The 18160-nt window shown below is 39.0% G+C and overlaps 2 protein-coding genes across 3 annotated transcripts in view; one reads left to right on the top strand and one right to left on the bottom strand.

Moving 5' to 3' along the window:
* Positions 1-307: 307 nt before the first annotated feature.
* KLLN (killin, p53 regulated DNA replication inhibitor) lies at positions 308-2997 on the bottom strand. Its single transcript, XM_036828070.1, is given in 5 exon segments — positions 308-621; positions 1878-2335; positions 2338-2716; positions 2719-2824; positions 2861-2997. Coding segments are annotated over 4 exon segments (837 nt in total). The 3' UTR covers positions 308-621; positions 1878-2120.
* A 934-nt stretch (positions 2998-3931) lies between these two features.
* PTEN (phosphatase and tensin homolog) overlaps positions 3932-18160 on the top strand; it is an 88256-nt gene continuing 74027 nt past the window's right edge. Inside the window, exon 1 of one of the 2 annotated variants that reach the window (XM_036827805.1) lies at positions 3932-4862. In XM_036827805.1, the coding sequence (XP_036683700.1) occupies positions 4784-4862 (79 nt within the window). In that variant the 5' untranslated portion in view covers positions 3932-4783. The remainder of the gene's footprint in view (positions 4863-18160) is intronic. The other variant, XM_036827804.1, reaches the window with a different exon arrangement.

Raw genomic sequence — 18160 nt, 5'->3', positions numbered from 1 at the left:
ATTATTCTGTATGGTTAGTCTCCCTGAAGCTTTATATAATTCTCCCTTTGTTACCAGCTTCTGTTTCTCCCCAGGGCAGTCTGAATCCAGACAGGTAAATAACTGAAGTGTTTAGAAACCAATGTATTGTAATATCTGTACAGCCAAGCAGATATTTGCAACTGAACTTGAAAAAAAAATTAAAAAATCTTTCTGTACATTAGATAGGGTCAGCTATTTAAAGGTTTCAGCTCTACCACCTGGGTATGGAGACCTCTTGGGTAGGAGGACAAAGTGAAGAAAAACCAAAATTAAAAAAGGATTTCCTTCGGGAACCCACTTAACACTGGGAAGGGGAGGAAATTTTTTACCCAGCAACTTCTAAGAACCACCTGATATTGCTGTCAGGCTGGTCAAATATCTGCCAACACTGGTGGTCCTTTCACTCACCATGGAGATAAGTAGAGGGACCTGATGTTTAGAGTAGCAGCAAAACTCATTTTCCAGTTTCTTCTTTCAGCAGATGGAAGTGCTTGTGGGCCAGTCTCCTATTCCAGCATGTTAGTGCTGGTGACGCACACCCTCTCTGCTCCAGAATAACTCTGTGCCACGGGAACTGAAAAGGATTCTCTCTCCTCATGCCTAACACCAAAACACCAACAGGGCAGGAATGAATCCACTTTCTTCGTAGGAAGTGGATTTCAGAACTTCTCAGATACTGTGAGACTAATCTTCACATGGAGTGGGGGGAGAGGGGTGGGCAAAGTAGGGCAGTGCTAATAACAGGAACTCTGGGGACAAGATCAGCAACTGGAAAAACAAATGTGGGACATTTTACCCCTCCCTAATCACTTGCCTTCATTTAACTTTATCTTCATTTTCCCTTTCCTCACCAAGCAGTAGTTGATAATCAATTGAGTGTAGTTCTCAGGTTCTTGCCATGCAATCTAGTGGAACACCTAGAAATCAGGGACTTATCCTTGGTTATTTATAAAATAAAGAAATCTCTAGGGCTTCCTTGGTGGCGCAGTGGCTGAGAATCCGCCTGCCAATGCAGGGGACACAGGTTCGAGTCCTGGTCTGGGAAGATCCCACATGCCACGGAGCAACTAAGCCCGTGTGCCACAACTACTGAAGCCCGTGCCACAATGAGAAGCCCGTGCACTGCAACAAAGAGTAGCCCCTGTTCACAGCAACTAGAGAAAGCCCATGACCCAACACAGCCAAAAATAAATAAATAAATAAATTTATTAAAAAAAAAAATCTCTAGCTTATCTAGGCTGTGTGGTCAGGACTTTCATCTTTGGAAACCAAATGGAGGCCTTTCTCCTACTCTTTCTAGGTTGCTCTCCATTTCTTTTTCCACTTGTGGCCCCTCCTTCCCCCAAGCTGACCAGGACCATGCACAAAACCAGGCTCCAATAAATATCAAGACTGAAGATTCAGCAGGTGGCTAACTCCTGCAGAGCTATCTTAAAAGGATGTTGCATATAAATTCAAAGTTTTATGAAGCCTCAGAGATCTCTAAGAACAGTGTAAATATCCCTGGTTTAATTAGTAAGTAGTCCTGGAGTTAGGTAATGGTCTGTGGCTTCTAAGGTAGCTCTCTTGAGGTTTCTAGTCTTCAGGGGCTGCCTGCAACTATGATGTGTTCTTTCTCATACACTGAATAAATCCTCTTTTAGACCTTCCTAGGCATCTATTCACAATAACTGCAACACACATGCAAATTGATCCCATTCTCTCAGTTCTAAAAAACGACCAGCGCCTCAGTCTAGGTATCAACTTAAATACTTTTGGACTCAAATTCTCCTTGAGTTCTACTTCCCAGGGGAAAGAAAGAATTCCTACGCTGGTACTGATGCCCACTCTCTCCAAGCAGACGGTGGACCACTCACTTTGCAGCCGATCGATGTCAGGGTAAATGCGCTCTAGTTTTCAGCATTTCCGAACCAGATCTTTCGCGGTTTAGGTCAAACAATCCGAGCTCTAAGCAGACTTGACAAGTTTGTTCTGGGCTGAAGGCCATGGACTAGGTTCTCCGACCAGATAAGTCACTAGGCTGAGTCTACAGTAGGTGGGGCGCGCTCACCAGCTCAGAGGTAGTGACTGAAAGTTTGTCGCAACATCGTTGAATTCAATCACCGGGCTGCTGCAGGAGATACCCTTTGCACCGCGAGTACAGCACCAGAAAGGTTCGTCCTAGGGGGCAGGGCACTAGCAAGGAAGATGCGCCAGACCCCCGGGGCCCAGCCCCTTCTCCCACGGTTTGGAAGGCGCGGTGGTAGCGGATCCAGAGCTCGGAGTTTCAGGTCTCCGTCCTCTAGCTTGCTCTGTGGGTAGCAGGAAAGGGTGCGACCAGCTTGGGAACTCTTGCTCCGAGATCTGCAAGAATCAGCGGCGGCAGCCAAGGTGAGGGGAGGCGGGGGCACGTGCTTGGATGTGGGTGCTTGTGTAACCAGCTCCTCAGGCGCCAGCACCGACAGCGCTCCGGCGGGAGGATCGTCTGAGCCTATTCTTCCGCCGAAACCGGGGAGGCTCCGGGGTTCAGCTACCCGTACATGGCGGGAGCACACTGGGCAGAGGAAGCGAAGCACTTGCCTCTAGAGCTATCAAATGGGAGTGGGAATTTGGAAAGTTCCCCAACTAGGAACACACGTGACCTCCTCCTGAAAGTAGTTCCGACTGTGGCCCGTGTATCCCTCCACCTCCTTTTGAACCCTCCTAGGTCTCCTCGGCTCCGCCCACTCGCTGGGGCTGCAGAGTCCTACCGTCCCGTAATTCATACTCCCGCCCTGCAACCCCGGTCTCTAGCGTGCACTGACCCGCTAGAGGAGCGCGGAACCTGGCCCCGGGGCGATCCACCCAGCCGGGTTTTCACTGCGGCCCAAAAGGGGCGGGGCGAGGAGCCGCTAAGGGTCGAGCTTGAGTTCGAAGCGGTGAACCCAACTGGAACCCCGAGGGGAGAGATGCTCGGCTCTCCGGGGGAAATGCAGGGGACTGCAGCGTGCATACCATCCTCGGGGATCCGCTTTCAGTTCACCTGGACAGTTGCCCTTTGGGATCTAGAAATTCAGGGGCGATGTGCTCACACTCAGCGCGCTCTGCTGGGAGCTTTCATTTTTAGGGCAAATGAACCGAGTACCGGGGAAGCGGGAGGTGGGGCGGTGAAAGGGAGCCGGATGAGGTGATACACACTGGAGACACAATAGGGGGTTATTCTTTGTACTAAGACTGACACCTTGAGGACACGGGTGGGGATGGGGGGAGAGGTGGGATTTCTCGGCAAGGGCTGCTGCAGTCACATCCCTGCGAACGATTGTGATCCGACATCCGTGCAAAAGGAGAAGGAGGCTGAAGGCCGTGCCGGGGAAATCTGGAGGTGGAGGCAGGGGGAGGGGTGTCCTCGCTGCAGGGATCTTCCCTGCGTTTTCCTGTACCCCGACCATAGCAGTCACCTGGTCTTTTCCACCTGTTCACAGGTAACCTCAGACTCAAGTCAGTGACACTGCTCAACGAACCGGCCACAGCCTTCACCTTCGCTCCCCCTCTCCCCCTCGCAACAGCCTACTCTGCCTGTGGCTGGGTTTTTCGGCCGTGGCTCAGCTCGTTCCCCCCACCCCGGGCTGCTGCAGAAGCAGCCGCGGCAAGTGCAGCTACAGGCGGGCGCCTCGAAACAAGCCCGAGCGAGCTCCAGGCAGTCATACTGGGCATGCTCAGTGCGCCTGCCCGTTGGGGACTCGGCGCTCGCACCCGGAGCTGCTGCTTCTGCCCCCTCCCTACAGCCCCTGCCCTGCCCTTCCCTCCCCCGGCGCGGTCCGTCCGCCTCCCGCCTCCCCTCGGGCTCCGAGGCGCCTGGGCTCCCGGCGCGGCGGCGCAGGGGGCGGGCAGGCCGGCGGGCGGTGATGTGGCGGGACTCTTTGTGCACTGCGGCAGGATACACGTTCGGGTGCCGGGACGCGGCTGCGCTCAGTTCTCTCCTCTCGGAAGCTGCAGCCATGATGGAAGTTTGAGAGTTGAGCCGCTGTGAGGCGAGGCCGGGCTCAGGCGAAGGAGATGAGAGACGGCGGCGGCCGCGGCCCAGAGCCCCTCTCAGCGCCTGTAAGCAGCCGCGGGGGCAGCGCCCTCGGGGAGCCGGCCGGCCGGCGGCGGCGGCAGCGGCGGCGTTTCTCGCCTCCTCTTCGTCTTCTTTTCTAACCGTGCAGCCTCTTCCTCGGCTTCTCCTGAAAGGGAAGGTGGAAGCTGTGGACTCGGGCGGGAGCCGGCTGAGGCGCGGCGGCTGCACCTCCCGCTCCTGGAGCGGGGGGGAGAAGCGGCGGCGGCGGCGGCGGCTGCAGCTCCGGGGAGGGGGTCGGAGTCGCCTGTCACCATTTCCAGGGCTGGGAACGCCGGAGAGTTGGTCTCTCCCCTTCTACTGCCTCCAACACGGCGGCGGCGGCGGCGGCACATCCAGGGACCCGGGCCGGTTTTAAACCTCCCCTCCGCCGCCGCCGCACCCCTCCTGGCCCGGGCTCCGGAGGCCGCCGGAGGAGGCAGCCGTTCCGAGGATTATTCTTCTCCCCATTCCGCTGCCGCCGCTGCCAGACCTCTGGCTGCTGAGGAGAAGCAGGCCCAGTCGCTGCAACCATCCAGCAGCCGCCGCAGCAGCCATTACCCGGCTTCTGTCCAGAACCAAGCGGCAGCAGAGCGAGGGGCATCAGCCACCGCCAAGTCCAGAGCCATTTCCATCCTGCAGAAGAAGCCCCGCCACCAGCAGCTTCTGCCATCTCTCTCCTCCTTTTTCTTCAGCCACAGGCTCCCAGACATGACAGCCATCATCAAAGAGATCGTTAGCAGAAACAAAAGGAGATATCAAGAGGATGGATTCGACTTAGACTTGACCTGTATCCATTTCTGTGGCTGCCGCTCCTCTTTGCCTTTCTGTCACTCTCTCTTATAACGTGGGAGTAGACGGATGCGAAAAATGTCCATAGTTTGGGTGACTATGACATTTAACCCTGGTCGGATTTCTAGATCATGTATATTTTGTGCCTCTTTTGAATGCATTCACCCTAGGGTGTGTTCGGCTATTCGGAACTCTTGCCTGGATGCAAGTGTCAAGGCACTGATGGGTTTCTTAGTCTGTCTGTGGGGACTCTCCCTAAGGGCTATTGTCCGTTAATAAAGAATACAGTACACTGCTAGTGGATTAGTGAGCTCGGTAATCCGGTCTGCTAAATGAACAGAAAAGTAGATGCTTTGAGGTTGAGCATATTTCGATTAAATCTTGGCTTTAGGCCCTAGATCAAGGGTATAGATCAGATTAAAATGAAAATTAGTGTTGCGCGTACGCATATTGCATCAGAATCTTGCAGTGATTGCTTTTAGTTTCCTGAGTTGCATTGATAGATTCTTTTAAAATGTGAGTTGTGAACCGAACTGATTTGCATAACTTTAGAGAGAGAATCATTTTAGCATATATGGTGCTCATTTGAAGGCAAAAGTAGGTTTGTGTGTTAAAACTAAGTTAATTACAACTTTGAATCGCATTTAGAAGTTTTGTAGCTTGAAATCAATAGTACCGTGTTACATCTCAAAGGCGCTCTTACTAGATCTTTGTTAAATTTGCTTTTTTTGTCTCGTGTTGGGGTGAAGTGGGATAGGGCATGAAATTTGCAGTTCAGTAGCACTGTATATTCAGTACTCTTGTGACACATAATAGAATGGAGATTGAGTGGTTTTTGATCCCAGATGATAATGTTGTGTAGGTTCAAGGGTATTGTGTGTAGCAAATGGTGATTGCAGAGATTAAACTTCAGTTTCACTTGAAATTTAAGTATTATTGTGATACCAGAATTAACACTCACCTTATTTAGGTTTCAGGTCCTGTGACACCTTTGGGTATCCATTAACTTTACTCTGGCTTGTGTAGAATATCAGTATAAGTATAATTTACCAGCTAATAACCAGAAATGCTGGCAAGAGTGGATTACTCCAGTTTCGGATTATAGGTGTGTTTGCTTTTTTCATATGGTGTATTAAATTTACTGAGTCAGCTTGTTGGATAAGACAGAAACCCAAGAGTTTCAGTGGTATATAATTGGTTGCCTAAAAGTTAGGCCTTTATATTTCAACAGATAGTGGTTATCGAAAGGCATGAGTCTTTGCAGTTTCAGGTATAATAAACCGGTTTTGATCAAGGATGGCGATAGAGCCCTCCTTTTTTGCAGAATGGAAAGTATCGTAGGAATTGAGAGTCACTGGTAGGCCAGTGTAAGGCATGAAGAACAGGATTAAGTTATTGGTCTGAGGTGACTGAAGCATTTTATTAAGGCCTCTATTTAAGATAAAAAATTTGGTGCTGTGAGTTGTAGCAGTGGACAATACTTAGTTAAAACTACATAATTGCATAGGTGTTAATAGTCTTAATAAAAATGGTTTCTTAGCAAGTATCAGTAAACATTTTGCCTAAAGGTAGAGTGACACTCAGTGTCTATACGTCCAGGTAAAAACTGTGGGGAAGATTTTTTTGAAGAAAATGTTACATATCTGAAGAGGTTTTATTCCTTTGGATTATGTGCCCACACATAAATGTGCACAGCTAATTTTGCCCCAGTTTTTGATATGAAATGAAGATAAAAGTTACTGAAGAAGTAGCTTTACAACACACACAACGTAAGTTTTCTGTTAGGTTAAAAAATGATATTTTAAAAGAATATTTGGAAATTTTGGAGTTGCATTAATTGAAAAACTTTACTAAATCTGAACTTGACCCGCTTGCCCAGAAGATAATTAACTATGAAAAAACTCTACTGATTTGTAACCTATTTCAAAAATAGTCTACTATTGGTGTGACTTGACAGTCATCTAGATGTATAGGAACAAATTAATTAAATGTTTAACTTTTTAAAATAAACCCCCATTCAAAAAATTTTCTAGAATGCTGTTTGATGGGCAGATTGCTTTTAGTATTCAGAATATGTTTATGCTATTTTTGCTTTACCCATTCGATTTAAAATTATCAGAGTTATAAGACTACCATTATTCTACCAGGTTCTTATATGTGAGCAGTGAGGTGATTAGCCATTTCTCCTTTGATTTCAGAGTGTGTGTGCCTCTATGTATGAAATTTATGTGACTTACAACTTTCTCTAAAACTGTCCTTTTAGTTATGGTATGCATAGAAAGCATTATCATATATTGCATCAAATGACTAATAACACTTAATTTCTAGAGTTGTGGTTTTATTGAGCCAAATGTTTATATGAAAAAAAATCACTTAGGGAAGTCAGTAAAGGGTTTACTTTTTTGGTAGTTGCACTTCCAATAATTTTGAAATACCAAAGCACTTTGGTTTGCTTGGTTTCACTTTAGTGTTTATTGTGGTGGGGGGAAAATTAAAATGGCCATTGAAGGCTTTGTCTCTAGCAGGTTGTAGTATCTATTTCAACAGCTAGCCTGTTCAAAGTTAAATTCTTTTATGAAAATAGTGATTGGAGTATTTTTATAAAGATCAATAATGAAGTGATTTCCTCAGAGGAAAATTGAGGACCATCATTTAGTTAATTTTTTTTGCAGCATTGAATTATTCTAAAAATAATTTGTTGGTGGGGTTTTATCCTTAATGTTAGTCTGGAAAGTAGTATTAAACATGAGACTATAAAAAATTCATTGTCTTTAGATTTCATGGAAACTTTAGGCTTCTATTGTATTTTAATTGATAAGTTTGTGTCTTCATAGGGAATACTTTTTAATTCGTAGAGAGTACAGGGACTATTGAAGTTAGCTGTATTATCTTTTAAGATTAGTGATTACTGAAATGACTGTATTGTGAGGTTTTTTTAAAAAAAGATTCTACTCACAATTTTTATTTTACACTGTTTTGTATCTGTTAAGTTGTATTTCTTTCCTGTGCAACATAATTGGGCCACCTAATTGCTATACAATAATTTATAAACTTCATTTTCATAAAGCGTATTAAAGAGTAAAGCGCATCTGAGAGGAATTTACAGTTTATGTAACTCTTAATATAAGGAAAAAGGAATTTTATTGCTGTTCATTGTAAAAGTTTGCACAGTGGTACAGTCATCAGTGCAGATTTAACATTGCTTATGATACACTAAATAAATACTAAGTAAATATAAAGTGTGGTGAGGTATAACCACCTTAATTTTAAATAGTTTTAGAAAGATAGTAGAGAAAGGTGCATTTGTGTGTATTACCTTTCAGAATTTTATTTTAACAATATTCAGGGTAGCTGGTGATATTTTAATTCTTGTGTGGAACAGTATAGTATCTGCTTTTTCCCATTAACCACACACACAATAATATAAAACTCTTAATGTTACAAAATTTCTTACTTTTTGGAAGTCTTTAGTACCGATTTTCAAAGGTCCTCATTTTGAGATTTGCCCCATTTGCTATTTGTTCATTTGATGATAGCTTAATACTTTTTAATAATTCCTAAGCAACTTAAGAAGTAATCACTTCAGTGACTTTTTAATGTAGGAGTATTTATTATGGGAAAATCACTTCACAAAGTTTCTACATTAAATCACTCTCAGTAAACATTTTATTTTTAAATTTTTCCCTTAGCATTTTTAGTAAGACAGCAGTGTAGGAAATGTTTTTATATTAATATTGTATGTGAAATTTGAGTTTGTGAAAAGAAATTTAGAAGTTTGCATGCATATGACAGTTTTTCACTTACTTGAAATGTTAGGCCTTGGCTGTACTATAAGAATTTAGCTTCCAGAAACATACGTTATTAATGATGGTGTAAGAAATTTATTTGGTGTGTTTTTTTTCCTGTAGCCACTATTAGTTCTGAAGTTTTATTTCTATTTCATAGAACCGTCACTCTTACCTTTTCTCCTGTCTCTTTTTTTGTTAGATAAACTTGATTTTAAGTAAAATCAGTATTCTTTTGTGGTATGAATTCATTAAGAAAAGGTGTTAGGATTTGTTCTAAGGATAGTGACTTAAGACATTTGTATCAGCTTGTGAGATTGAGGTCAGAAATGATTTCAGTAAATATTCAGTTTTATGATATTAAATATTCTGTTTTACAGTTGCTTTCTATGTGGTAGCTTTGAGGTTAACACAGTTGCTATCAGAAATACCAATAATGTTAGACTGAACAACCCTAAGTTGTTAAGGATTTGCTGAGCAAACTGATGTCCTTAATTCCTTTATTTAGGCCATATTAGTGCCACATGCATTCTTTGCTAGGTGGTCAAAAGTGTTTTGGTCTGTGATTCTCTAAGTATTGAATATATATATGCATTTACTAATGTAAAGTACTTTCGTTTGTCAGGAAAGGTGAAATTAGTATATTGGATTTGACTATTCACATATCCCCAAATTTTTGGAATTTTTTCATGGGTTACAGAAAAGCTATTGGCAATTTGGTTCTTTTAAAATAATTTGCACTGGCATTAAAAAAGGCTGTTAGAAAAATATTAGTATAAGAAGAATAAACATAATTTAAGGGTGAATTAATTTTGTATGGAAAGTCTTAATTTAGTTCAGTATAGTTAAGGCAAAGTCACTTCATTTGCAACAGTTTGCATTAAGAGATGAGTGGGCATCTTCAGGGTATTAGGTATACACTTGTTGGTAGTGTTGAGAATATTGAGAGATTTGGATACTGTGGTGCACCTTACAGCAAAAGAATATTCTTAACCTGTATATAGTGTGGAAAAAAAGACTGTTTATGTATTATATTTTATGTGGTTATACACTTAATTATTATCAGTAGTCATCACTTCAGATATGGACAGTGAATCTAACTTATAAGGGTTTGAATACTCTGTGTATATATGTAAATAAAGGCAGAATGAGGAAACTCTAGTAATATTTCTAAAAACTGAACTTTCTTCTCTTTAGAGATCACCTTGTGGATGTGGTTTTATAATTTTTAAATAAGGTTAAATCTATTTTAAATTACATTAAAATATTGAGTATTAGTTTTATCTACACACTGTTTGTACATTGTTTCATTTTAGATTTTAGGGTGGCAGTGTAGGCTCTGGAACCAACACTGCCTGTGTTGGAATCCTGACTCTGCCACTTAGTAGCTGGATGGCTTTGTGTAGGTTACTTTTCTCAATCTGTTTTATCTGTAAAATGAGGATGATGGTACCAACCCACATAAAGTTTATTTTGAAGAATAAATGAGATAATGTAAGTAATTCACTTAGCATAGCACCTACCACATTGTAAATACTTAAATGGTAACAGCTGCTCTTAAAAATTATAATTTCAGATTACCCATGTATGAGAAATTGTTTGTCTTTTCATTTATGGGAGGAGCAGTGATTTTAACTGAATTTCCTCAGTTTTGGATATGTTAGCATGTTAATTGGTTCAGGCTATGACTATTTTTTAAAATAGGGGTATTCCTTTAGGAGTTGTGAGTGTAACATGTCTGTGATTTTGCTGTTTCATTGCAAATAATTTGAAGCTCTGCTCCCTCATACTATGGAGCAAAGAAGAGTTAATCATACTAATTGAAGAGTATTTGCTTTAAAATACTAAGGTATGATGAAAACTTTCTCTGTTATGGCTTAATGCAGTAGAAGTTTTAAAATAAAAATTTGCTATAATATTAAATTTTCTTTAGTGTTAAAGATAGGTCAGCTAAAATATCATGTAGTTTTATTCACAGAGTAATCGCCATCTCAAAACTTTCAATATATGATATAACAGTTATATAAACTGTCTATCAGTAAAGGTATCTTAGCATTTCTTTTTAAGTTCAGATTTTTGGAGGAGTCATGCAACTTTGAATGCCAAGTTACATTTATTACAGTAACATTTACACTTAATATAATTTGGCAGTGCATTAATATAGGAATTTTATTTAGGTTAAACCTTTGTATTGTTGTTTCCCATTTTTGCTTTTGATCAAGATTCTCATTGTAGGCCCTAGAAATGGGAAGAAGAGCTAAAGGATTTCTTTCTTCATTTATTCTTACCAGGTATGGGGAAGGATGGGATAAGCTTGAGACCTGCCTATTAAAGGCCATTACTTGTACATAGGGATCAATCTTTTTTCTCCTTTCCCTGTGCTGGTCTCCCAGCTGTGTCACAGTACTCTCAGTAGTGAAGCACTTGATTTCCAGTGAGTTTTTTTGTACATATTTGTTTTGTATTGCAGAATGAATTGTGCTGTCTAATTTTGTATGCAGTTATCTGATTATATGATTTTTATGTGTTTTGTTATGTGTTGGATAAACTAGCTGTATTTTTGGTCCAAGTCTAGGTTGTAGAATTGAACTGTTCATTTTGACAACTTTTAGGAAAATTTAGTTATCTAAAATTCCCTCTCTTTCTCTCTTTCTCTCTAATGCTTCATGCTCCTGTATTTTGTTTTATATTACTACCCAAAACTTAGTTGATTTAGTGTTATTAAAACACTTCTGAATAGTTTTAAATTTTATTTATTTTGATTTTTGTAGGTTCTCAGGCTAAATATAATAAGGTTCTATCTTCTTTAGTAGTAATTGCAGGGATTGCATTCTGCTAATTTTATATGTTTAATATTTCTGATCTTTTAAGGAGGATGTAATTATTTAAGGTATTATGAAATGGGTTGTGATCTGATTATTTAAGTCATATGTATTCCTAAAGTGATTTATAAATATAGCATACATGTTCAGAGTTGCAAACAACTTGTTTTAAAATGTGTGCAATTTTTTTTTTCCATTTAAAATTCTTTTGCTCTCATGAATTTAGTGAGACTCTTCTTTTTGAGTGTTGTAGTTACTCGGAATTTACTGGAGATTAAATAAATAGAATTGAAATCTTTTCTCTACTTTTAAAATGAAGTTTGGGTACCTGTTTGGATATGAAACAGTGTTATTCCTTTTTTGGGGGATGGGGGATGGACAGTGCTGGATATTCTCTGTTTGCCCATCAAGATCCATTTTCCGCCTTTCTCCACCCTTCTTTGAGGCCTGGTAGACTGACATCCTTAGATGGCTCATTCAGGCTCCCTTATCCTCTGGCTTCCATTTGGATTCAGCCCCCAGGAGGCTCTAGCAGAATATTGGAGGGAAGAGGGCGAGTTGGCAGGGGGTGCTGTTGGGCACTAAGACTATAGCTCCTTTATGATGGCTCCTCTTCTATGGCTCTTTATTTCGATAATGGCTGCCTTCCATTGTCCCTTTAGGCCTAGGGGTGAAAATGGTTTACAAGGCTTACCACCATTGCTAAATTCTGTGATGCTTCAGTATTCCTTATTGGTTACCTTGCCTTTAAGCAGTCCTTGCATTAAACTCTCTTCAAATCAAAAAAAAAAAAAAAAAGTTTGGGGAATGTTACCAAGCTTGATATTTAGGTGTAATGTATTTATTAATTACTTTACTCTGAGTCTATCAGAGTTAAAGTGGAATGCCTGGACTTTTTTTTCTTTTGTAATGTGAAAACAGTACTTTGCCAGGCTTAACTTAGCCTTGTAAAATTTAACATTTTAACTTACTCGTTTATGAAATATGAAAGATGAAAAAGTGAGGACTTAAGTCAGAAGGTTTTTTTTCAATTAATAGAATGAGCTAACATATACCTTAACAGTGTCTTATATTTGTTTAGTATTTTTTCATTAACAAAGCCTTTTCTTAATCATTAGCTCATTTGATTTTGCAAAGAAAAAAGGAGCAACCTAAGAGATGGTACAAGCATTACTTTCCTCATTTTTTGTGGTATAGGAATCGTAGCTCCAAAAAAAAAAAAAAATCAGTAACTTGTTAAAGGCTACCTGAAGATTGAGTCCAAAGAAGGATGCAGGGTTTTTAGGTACCTCGTGCAGTATTTTTCCCATTATGTTACATCGGTGGTTCTCAAACTTTAGATGGCATTCGAATAACTTGCAGGGCTTAAGTCATAGATTACTTGCCCCACCTCCAGAGTTTCTGATTCATTAGGTCTGCGTTGGGGCCTGAGAATTCGTTGTTTTTTTTTAAATTACTTAATTAATTTTTGGCTGCGTTGGGTCTTCGTTGCTGTGCGTGGGTTTTCTCTAGTTGCAGCGAGCGGGGGCTACCCTTTCGTTGCGGTGCGCAGGCTTCTCATTGCGGTGGCTTCTCTTGTTGCGGAGCACGGGCTCTAGGCGCACGGGCTTCCGTAGTTGTGGCACGCAGCCTCAGTAGTTGGCTCGTGGGCTCTAGAGCGCAGCTCAGTAGTTGTGGCGCACAGGCTTAGTTGCTCCGCGGCACGTGGGATCTTCCTGGACCAGGGCTCGAACCCGTGTCCCCTGCATTGGCAGGCGGATTCTTAACCACTGCGCCACCAGGGAAGCCCCAGAATTTGTATTCCTAACAAGTTCCCAGGTGGTGCTGATGATGGTAGTCTGGGGATCACACTTTGTGAATCACTGTGTTATATTATATCCTGTCAAGCAAATCCTTAATGTCTTATCTCTTTTAGTTTAATAGAATTTACACATACATTATATCATTTGATTTGTAAACCCTAAGTAGCTCAGCATGGCAAATGTTACCCTGATTTGTGTGGACGAGGCAATGAGTTTAGAAAAGCAGCATAGTGTAATGGAAGGAGCATAGATTTGGGAGTCAGCTAGACCTAAAGTGTAGCTTAAATCCTTGCTCAGCTACTTATCAGTTATGTAATAAAAGATAAACTCCTTAACCTTAGTGAACCTTAGTTTTCACATCTCTAACATGGTCAAAACCCTTAACTTGTAGGGTGCTTTTTTAGGTTTGTTAGAAGGATATATTTTCAGAATATTGTTTGCCAACTGGGGGTGATCTCCTTCCGCCTTGTCTGGGTATTTGGCAATGTCTGGAGACATTTTTGGTGGTCACAGCCCCGGGGGCGGGGGGGGCGGTCAAAGGGCGGAAGCTGTTGGCATTTGTCTCAGAGTAGAGGCCGGGAATGCTGCTCAACGTCCTGCAGTGCACAGAGCAGCCTCATCCACAGCAAATAATTGCCTGGCCCAGACTGCCAACACTGCCGAGGCTGAGAAACTCTGGTTTAGAGGTGTAAGTGTCTGGTATGTAATAAGTATAATATTTGATAAGTCAGTACCTTTGTCCTTAGGTTGTGGTATTTAAGGTGAAATTGCTAATAAATGATAGAGCTAGGCTTTTAACATCTACTTTTTCTGACTGCTGCTAGGCCAGTATTCTTTATAATAACTTTTTCCACAAAACATATCCCTGGTAACAAAAAAGGGTTTATTTGAAGAAGGCTCATGTGTGACTGACTGATTGTGAAGGTGTTGCTTTGAACTTCTGTCAGAAAAGGCTGAAGATGTTTTCAATAAACGTGTAAGTATATTGCAGTATATGAGGTATTCAGAAGGGTGTTACATAGAACTCTAACAGGATGGAGATGCTTTATTAAAGCATTTTTCTTTTCATTTTTATATTGCCGTTAGTTTTAAAAGTAATTCTTAGCTTGCTTCCTTTAGTTATGTAATTAAGAGGTACTTTGCTCACAGGATACTTGTTTTGTGCTGTTTAATTCATTCTTTAATCTTCTGCTTTTTTTTTCTAAAGCTGTTTTTTTTACAGTCAGATGTGGTGAAGTTAAATCTGCTTATGTAAAATGGCAAATTTCTGACAAGTTATAAGAACTTCTCATATCTTTCCAGATGAAGTAGGGCCAACTGTAAGGTTCTCTGATGCATGTGTTACATTCTTTTCTAGACCCTAAATTTGCTATGTCAGCCTGTTGAATTAAAGTGCTTTATTTATCTACATTAAAAACTTGCGTTAGTGTGTGAGATTTTTAGAAAAAAATTGGGATGGAGTTTTAGACTAGTCCAGAGATGAGAAGATGCCAAGGGGGTAGCTTAGTGGATTCTGAATTTTGTTTTGTTTTTAGGGCAGACAAACATAATTACGAAAGTGTTCTAGCAATTGATTGTTTGCTATGATTTTTTTCTGTTCACTTGATATTACAATTTACTTTGCTTCTCAACTTTGCACAGGCAGATTAAAATGTCAAGGCCTATTTTAAAAATCCTTATGAAATTTAAGTTTTGACTGTTATGATTCTTTGTGAAATTACGGGAGATAGAGATACTAATATTTTAAAACCAGGACTGCTAATCATGTGATAGCTTCACATTTATTAAGAAAAACAAGTAGCATTTATTATTGTAATTTAATTGAATAAATATGGTATTTATTTCAGTATATGAATAAAACACTCCAATTGCTTTACTGTACTTAAGAATATTTCTTTTATAAAAATTAAAAAATTTTAAAAATTACTCATTGTCCTACTTCTCTGAAACTTCATATATCCATGTTAGCTTCTACTTTTTGTTCATATGCATTTATTTTAAAATATAATTCATCATAGTGAACTTAAAGGTGTGTGTGTGTTTTCACAATTTCCAAAGCACCTCATAATTACCTTAATTATTTTAAATGGCAAAGTCATCAGAAATATTTGTTTCTCTGTAGTTATACATTAAACATCTATCCAATATTTGGCCAATTTTTTTTTTTCTGCCCTTTTCAGATTTTCTTTAGTGTGGATTTAAGCTGACCTAAATATTAGAAAAGGTTTTCATGATTTTGATTCACAAAATCAGTCTGTTACAGAAAAAAATAGCTGAAGTTTGAAGTCTAGAAGCTTTTTTTTTTCCTTATTTACTTACAGGACAGTTATTGCATATTTAAAATTTTAAGCATATTTTAATTATGTAAAAGTGAGGCGAAATAAAATGTATCTAAACACTTTTGATCTGTCAAATTTTCTTTTGCTATTGTAGGAATAGTAATTCTGTTGTGTTGAAATTAAAGTGGATATAGAAGTAATTTGAATAAACTGTCACATCACTTTATACTAAAGTTGTTATAACCACGTTGCTGTCCTCTCTTTAATCAGAAAGGGTATGACTTGTCATGATGTTACTGTTCCTTAGAGCATATTTTGAATGATACAGTTTATATTTGCTTAGTTGCCTTGGTGATAGTAATTGGTGATAGTGATTGATGCAGGTTTGATGTGCATTTGCATTTATAATCAATATTAATTTTTGTGGTAAAAAATTGCATTTGTTAGTCTATATCAAATTTTAATTTTAAGTGTCAGTTACTACAACATGGAAATAATTTTAACCTTATTAGCTAAATGGTAATTCTCAATGAACTTATTCATGTAGTTAGAAAAAAAAATATTGCGGAAGAAACGAACTTTTCTCTTTTTTAAACACAGTTACTTGTTAGAGTAACATTTTTCCAAATGAGATAAAATTGTTTCAATTCTTAAACATAAGGAAATTTTAATCTAGGTGTGGTGTACCTTCTTGGGTGTTCATGAAAACATAATGAAGGCAAAATGTTTTGTTTGTAAGTAAATATATGTATTTTTTTTAAAACTCAAGAAGAAATCTAATATATGAATAGTTTTCATGGACTAGTGGTAGGAAATCTAAATAAAATAAATAACTTAGTATACTGAAAGTATACAATTTTTCATATCTAGGTTCTGTCCAGTGTGATCAAGTTTATATCTAATACTGTAAAATACACTAAGGTACTGGTTATTAAGGCTAGTTGGATTCTTTTTGATAATGAAAAGGTCACACAGATTGTGATTTTTGTATAGTGTCCAAAAAGTAAGGTTTGCCATCTGTTACACAAATATAGGAAAAAGTTAAGATAATCTAGTGATATAAGTGGTTTTGACACTTCTCTTTTTGGAATCATCTATTAATTACAATTTTTAAAAACTAATAGCAAATTTTAAGCTTTTGCAAAAATAAAACTTAATGGTTATGCCAGTGTTGATACTTTTCTACTAAAATACAAAGATAGCAGTTGGGAACTAAAGATTATGTAATGAAAGTCTGGCTTTTAGTCATTTACTTTTAGAAGATTGTTTGGATATTTAAGTGGAAACATCATGTTTTAACTTGAGGTATTAAGTTATACAAGATTTTGATACTGTAGTTATACAAGATTTTTAAACTGTAGTTTTCCTAAGAGTTGATATATAGGAATTCATTATTACAGAACTTAATCAGGGACCTGATTGAATAAGTATTCCTTAAAGATTTGCTTAAATATTTTTCAAGTTCTCTTCTTTCTTCTCCCATAACTCACTTCTTGTCTGTATGCTAGTAAATGAGTTTCCCCTAAAATTTTGCTATTGCATTTTGAACCACTTCAGTAGTTGTTTCTATAACTTAATTTCTTTTCACCCCCAAGAATTTAATCTTGCCGAGTTGCATAGAAGTCTTTAAAATTGCATATGGGGCTTAATAGGATCTGATTAATTTTAATCTACTTTGTTTTATTTATTATGTTGACATTGTTTTTTATTGAGAAGTTTGTTATCATGCCAGGTGATTAATATGATCAGATATAATATTTCAGTTTAGATACCATTTTGAATTTATGTTTTCAAATTCAACTTTGTGTCCGGAGTTTCTATTTTCTGTGTAAGAAACGTCTTGCCAATTTCAAATTAATGTCTGATGAAAGTAGATTGTTTTACTATCATCAGTTTATAGATTTTGTTCATTCCTGAATTGTAGGCCATGAACAGAATGATGCCTTTGTGTATCTTTTTGGATAGATGGTGTGTACATAAATTATATCTCTTACATGAAGTGTGGTGCATGTGTAGGTGAGTTTTTTTTATCCAAATACTAAAAGTGTAAAAGTCTTCACCTGTTCTGTTTACTTAATAGTATTTAAACGGTGTGAGGTGTTAAGAGCTCCTTTCCCCTCTTTTCATTTCTGTCCCTCCTAACTTGGTATTTTTGTTTTTCTGTATGTTAAACGTTATGTTTTTAAAAGTTTATTTACTGGTTGAAAAAGTTAGTAACCTTAAGTTAGTTTTTTCTTTAATGTTTCAGTCTAATTAGTTTCCAAGATTTTTACTGTGTTCTCCTTTGAATACGAAGATTCCACAGCTAACCATGATCAGTAATTGTGTCTTCTCCCCCATTTGCAATATTGGATTCATACTAATAATGGTATCCCTTGAGGAACATGCTGTCTAAAATTGTGTTATCAGTTCAAAGCAAGCAATGTACCTTATTCTCATAGCTGTTAGTATATTCTAAAATTGCATATTATTAAATCTTAAGATGAATTTTGACTAGTATTTTAGTATATGTAATTTCAGATTTTTTGGATAATATACTTATTCAAGCAGTTATAAATTGATATAATGATTAAATACCATCAGTGGGAATATGAATCATATTATACAG

Source organism: Balaenoptera musculus, chromosome 16, assembly GCF_009873245.2.
Source record: "Balaenoptera musculus isolate JJ_BM4_2016_0621 chromosome 16, mBalMus1.pri.v3, whole genome shotgun sequence".
In the NCBI taxonomy this organism is placed as follows: domain Eukaryota; kingdom Metazoa; phylum Chordata; class Mammalia; order Artiodactyla; family Balaenopteridae; genus Balaenoptera; species Balaenoptera musculus.
Note: the sequence above shows the minus strand (reverse complement) of the source record. Positions and strands in the feature narration are given on the sequence as shown.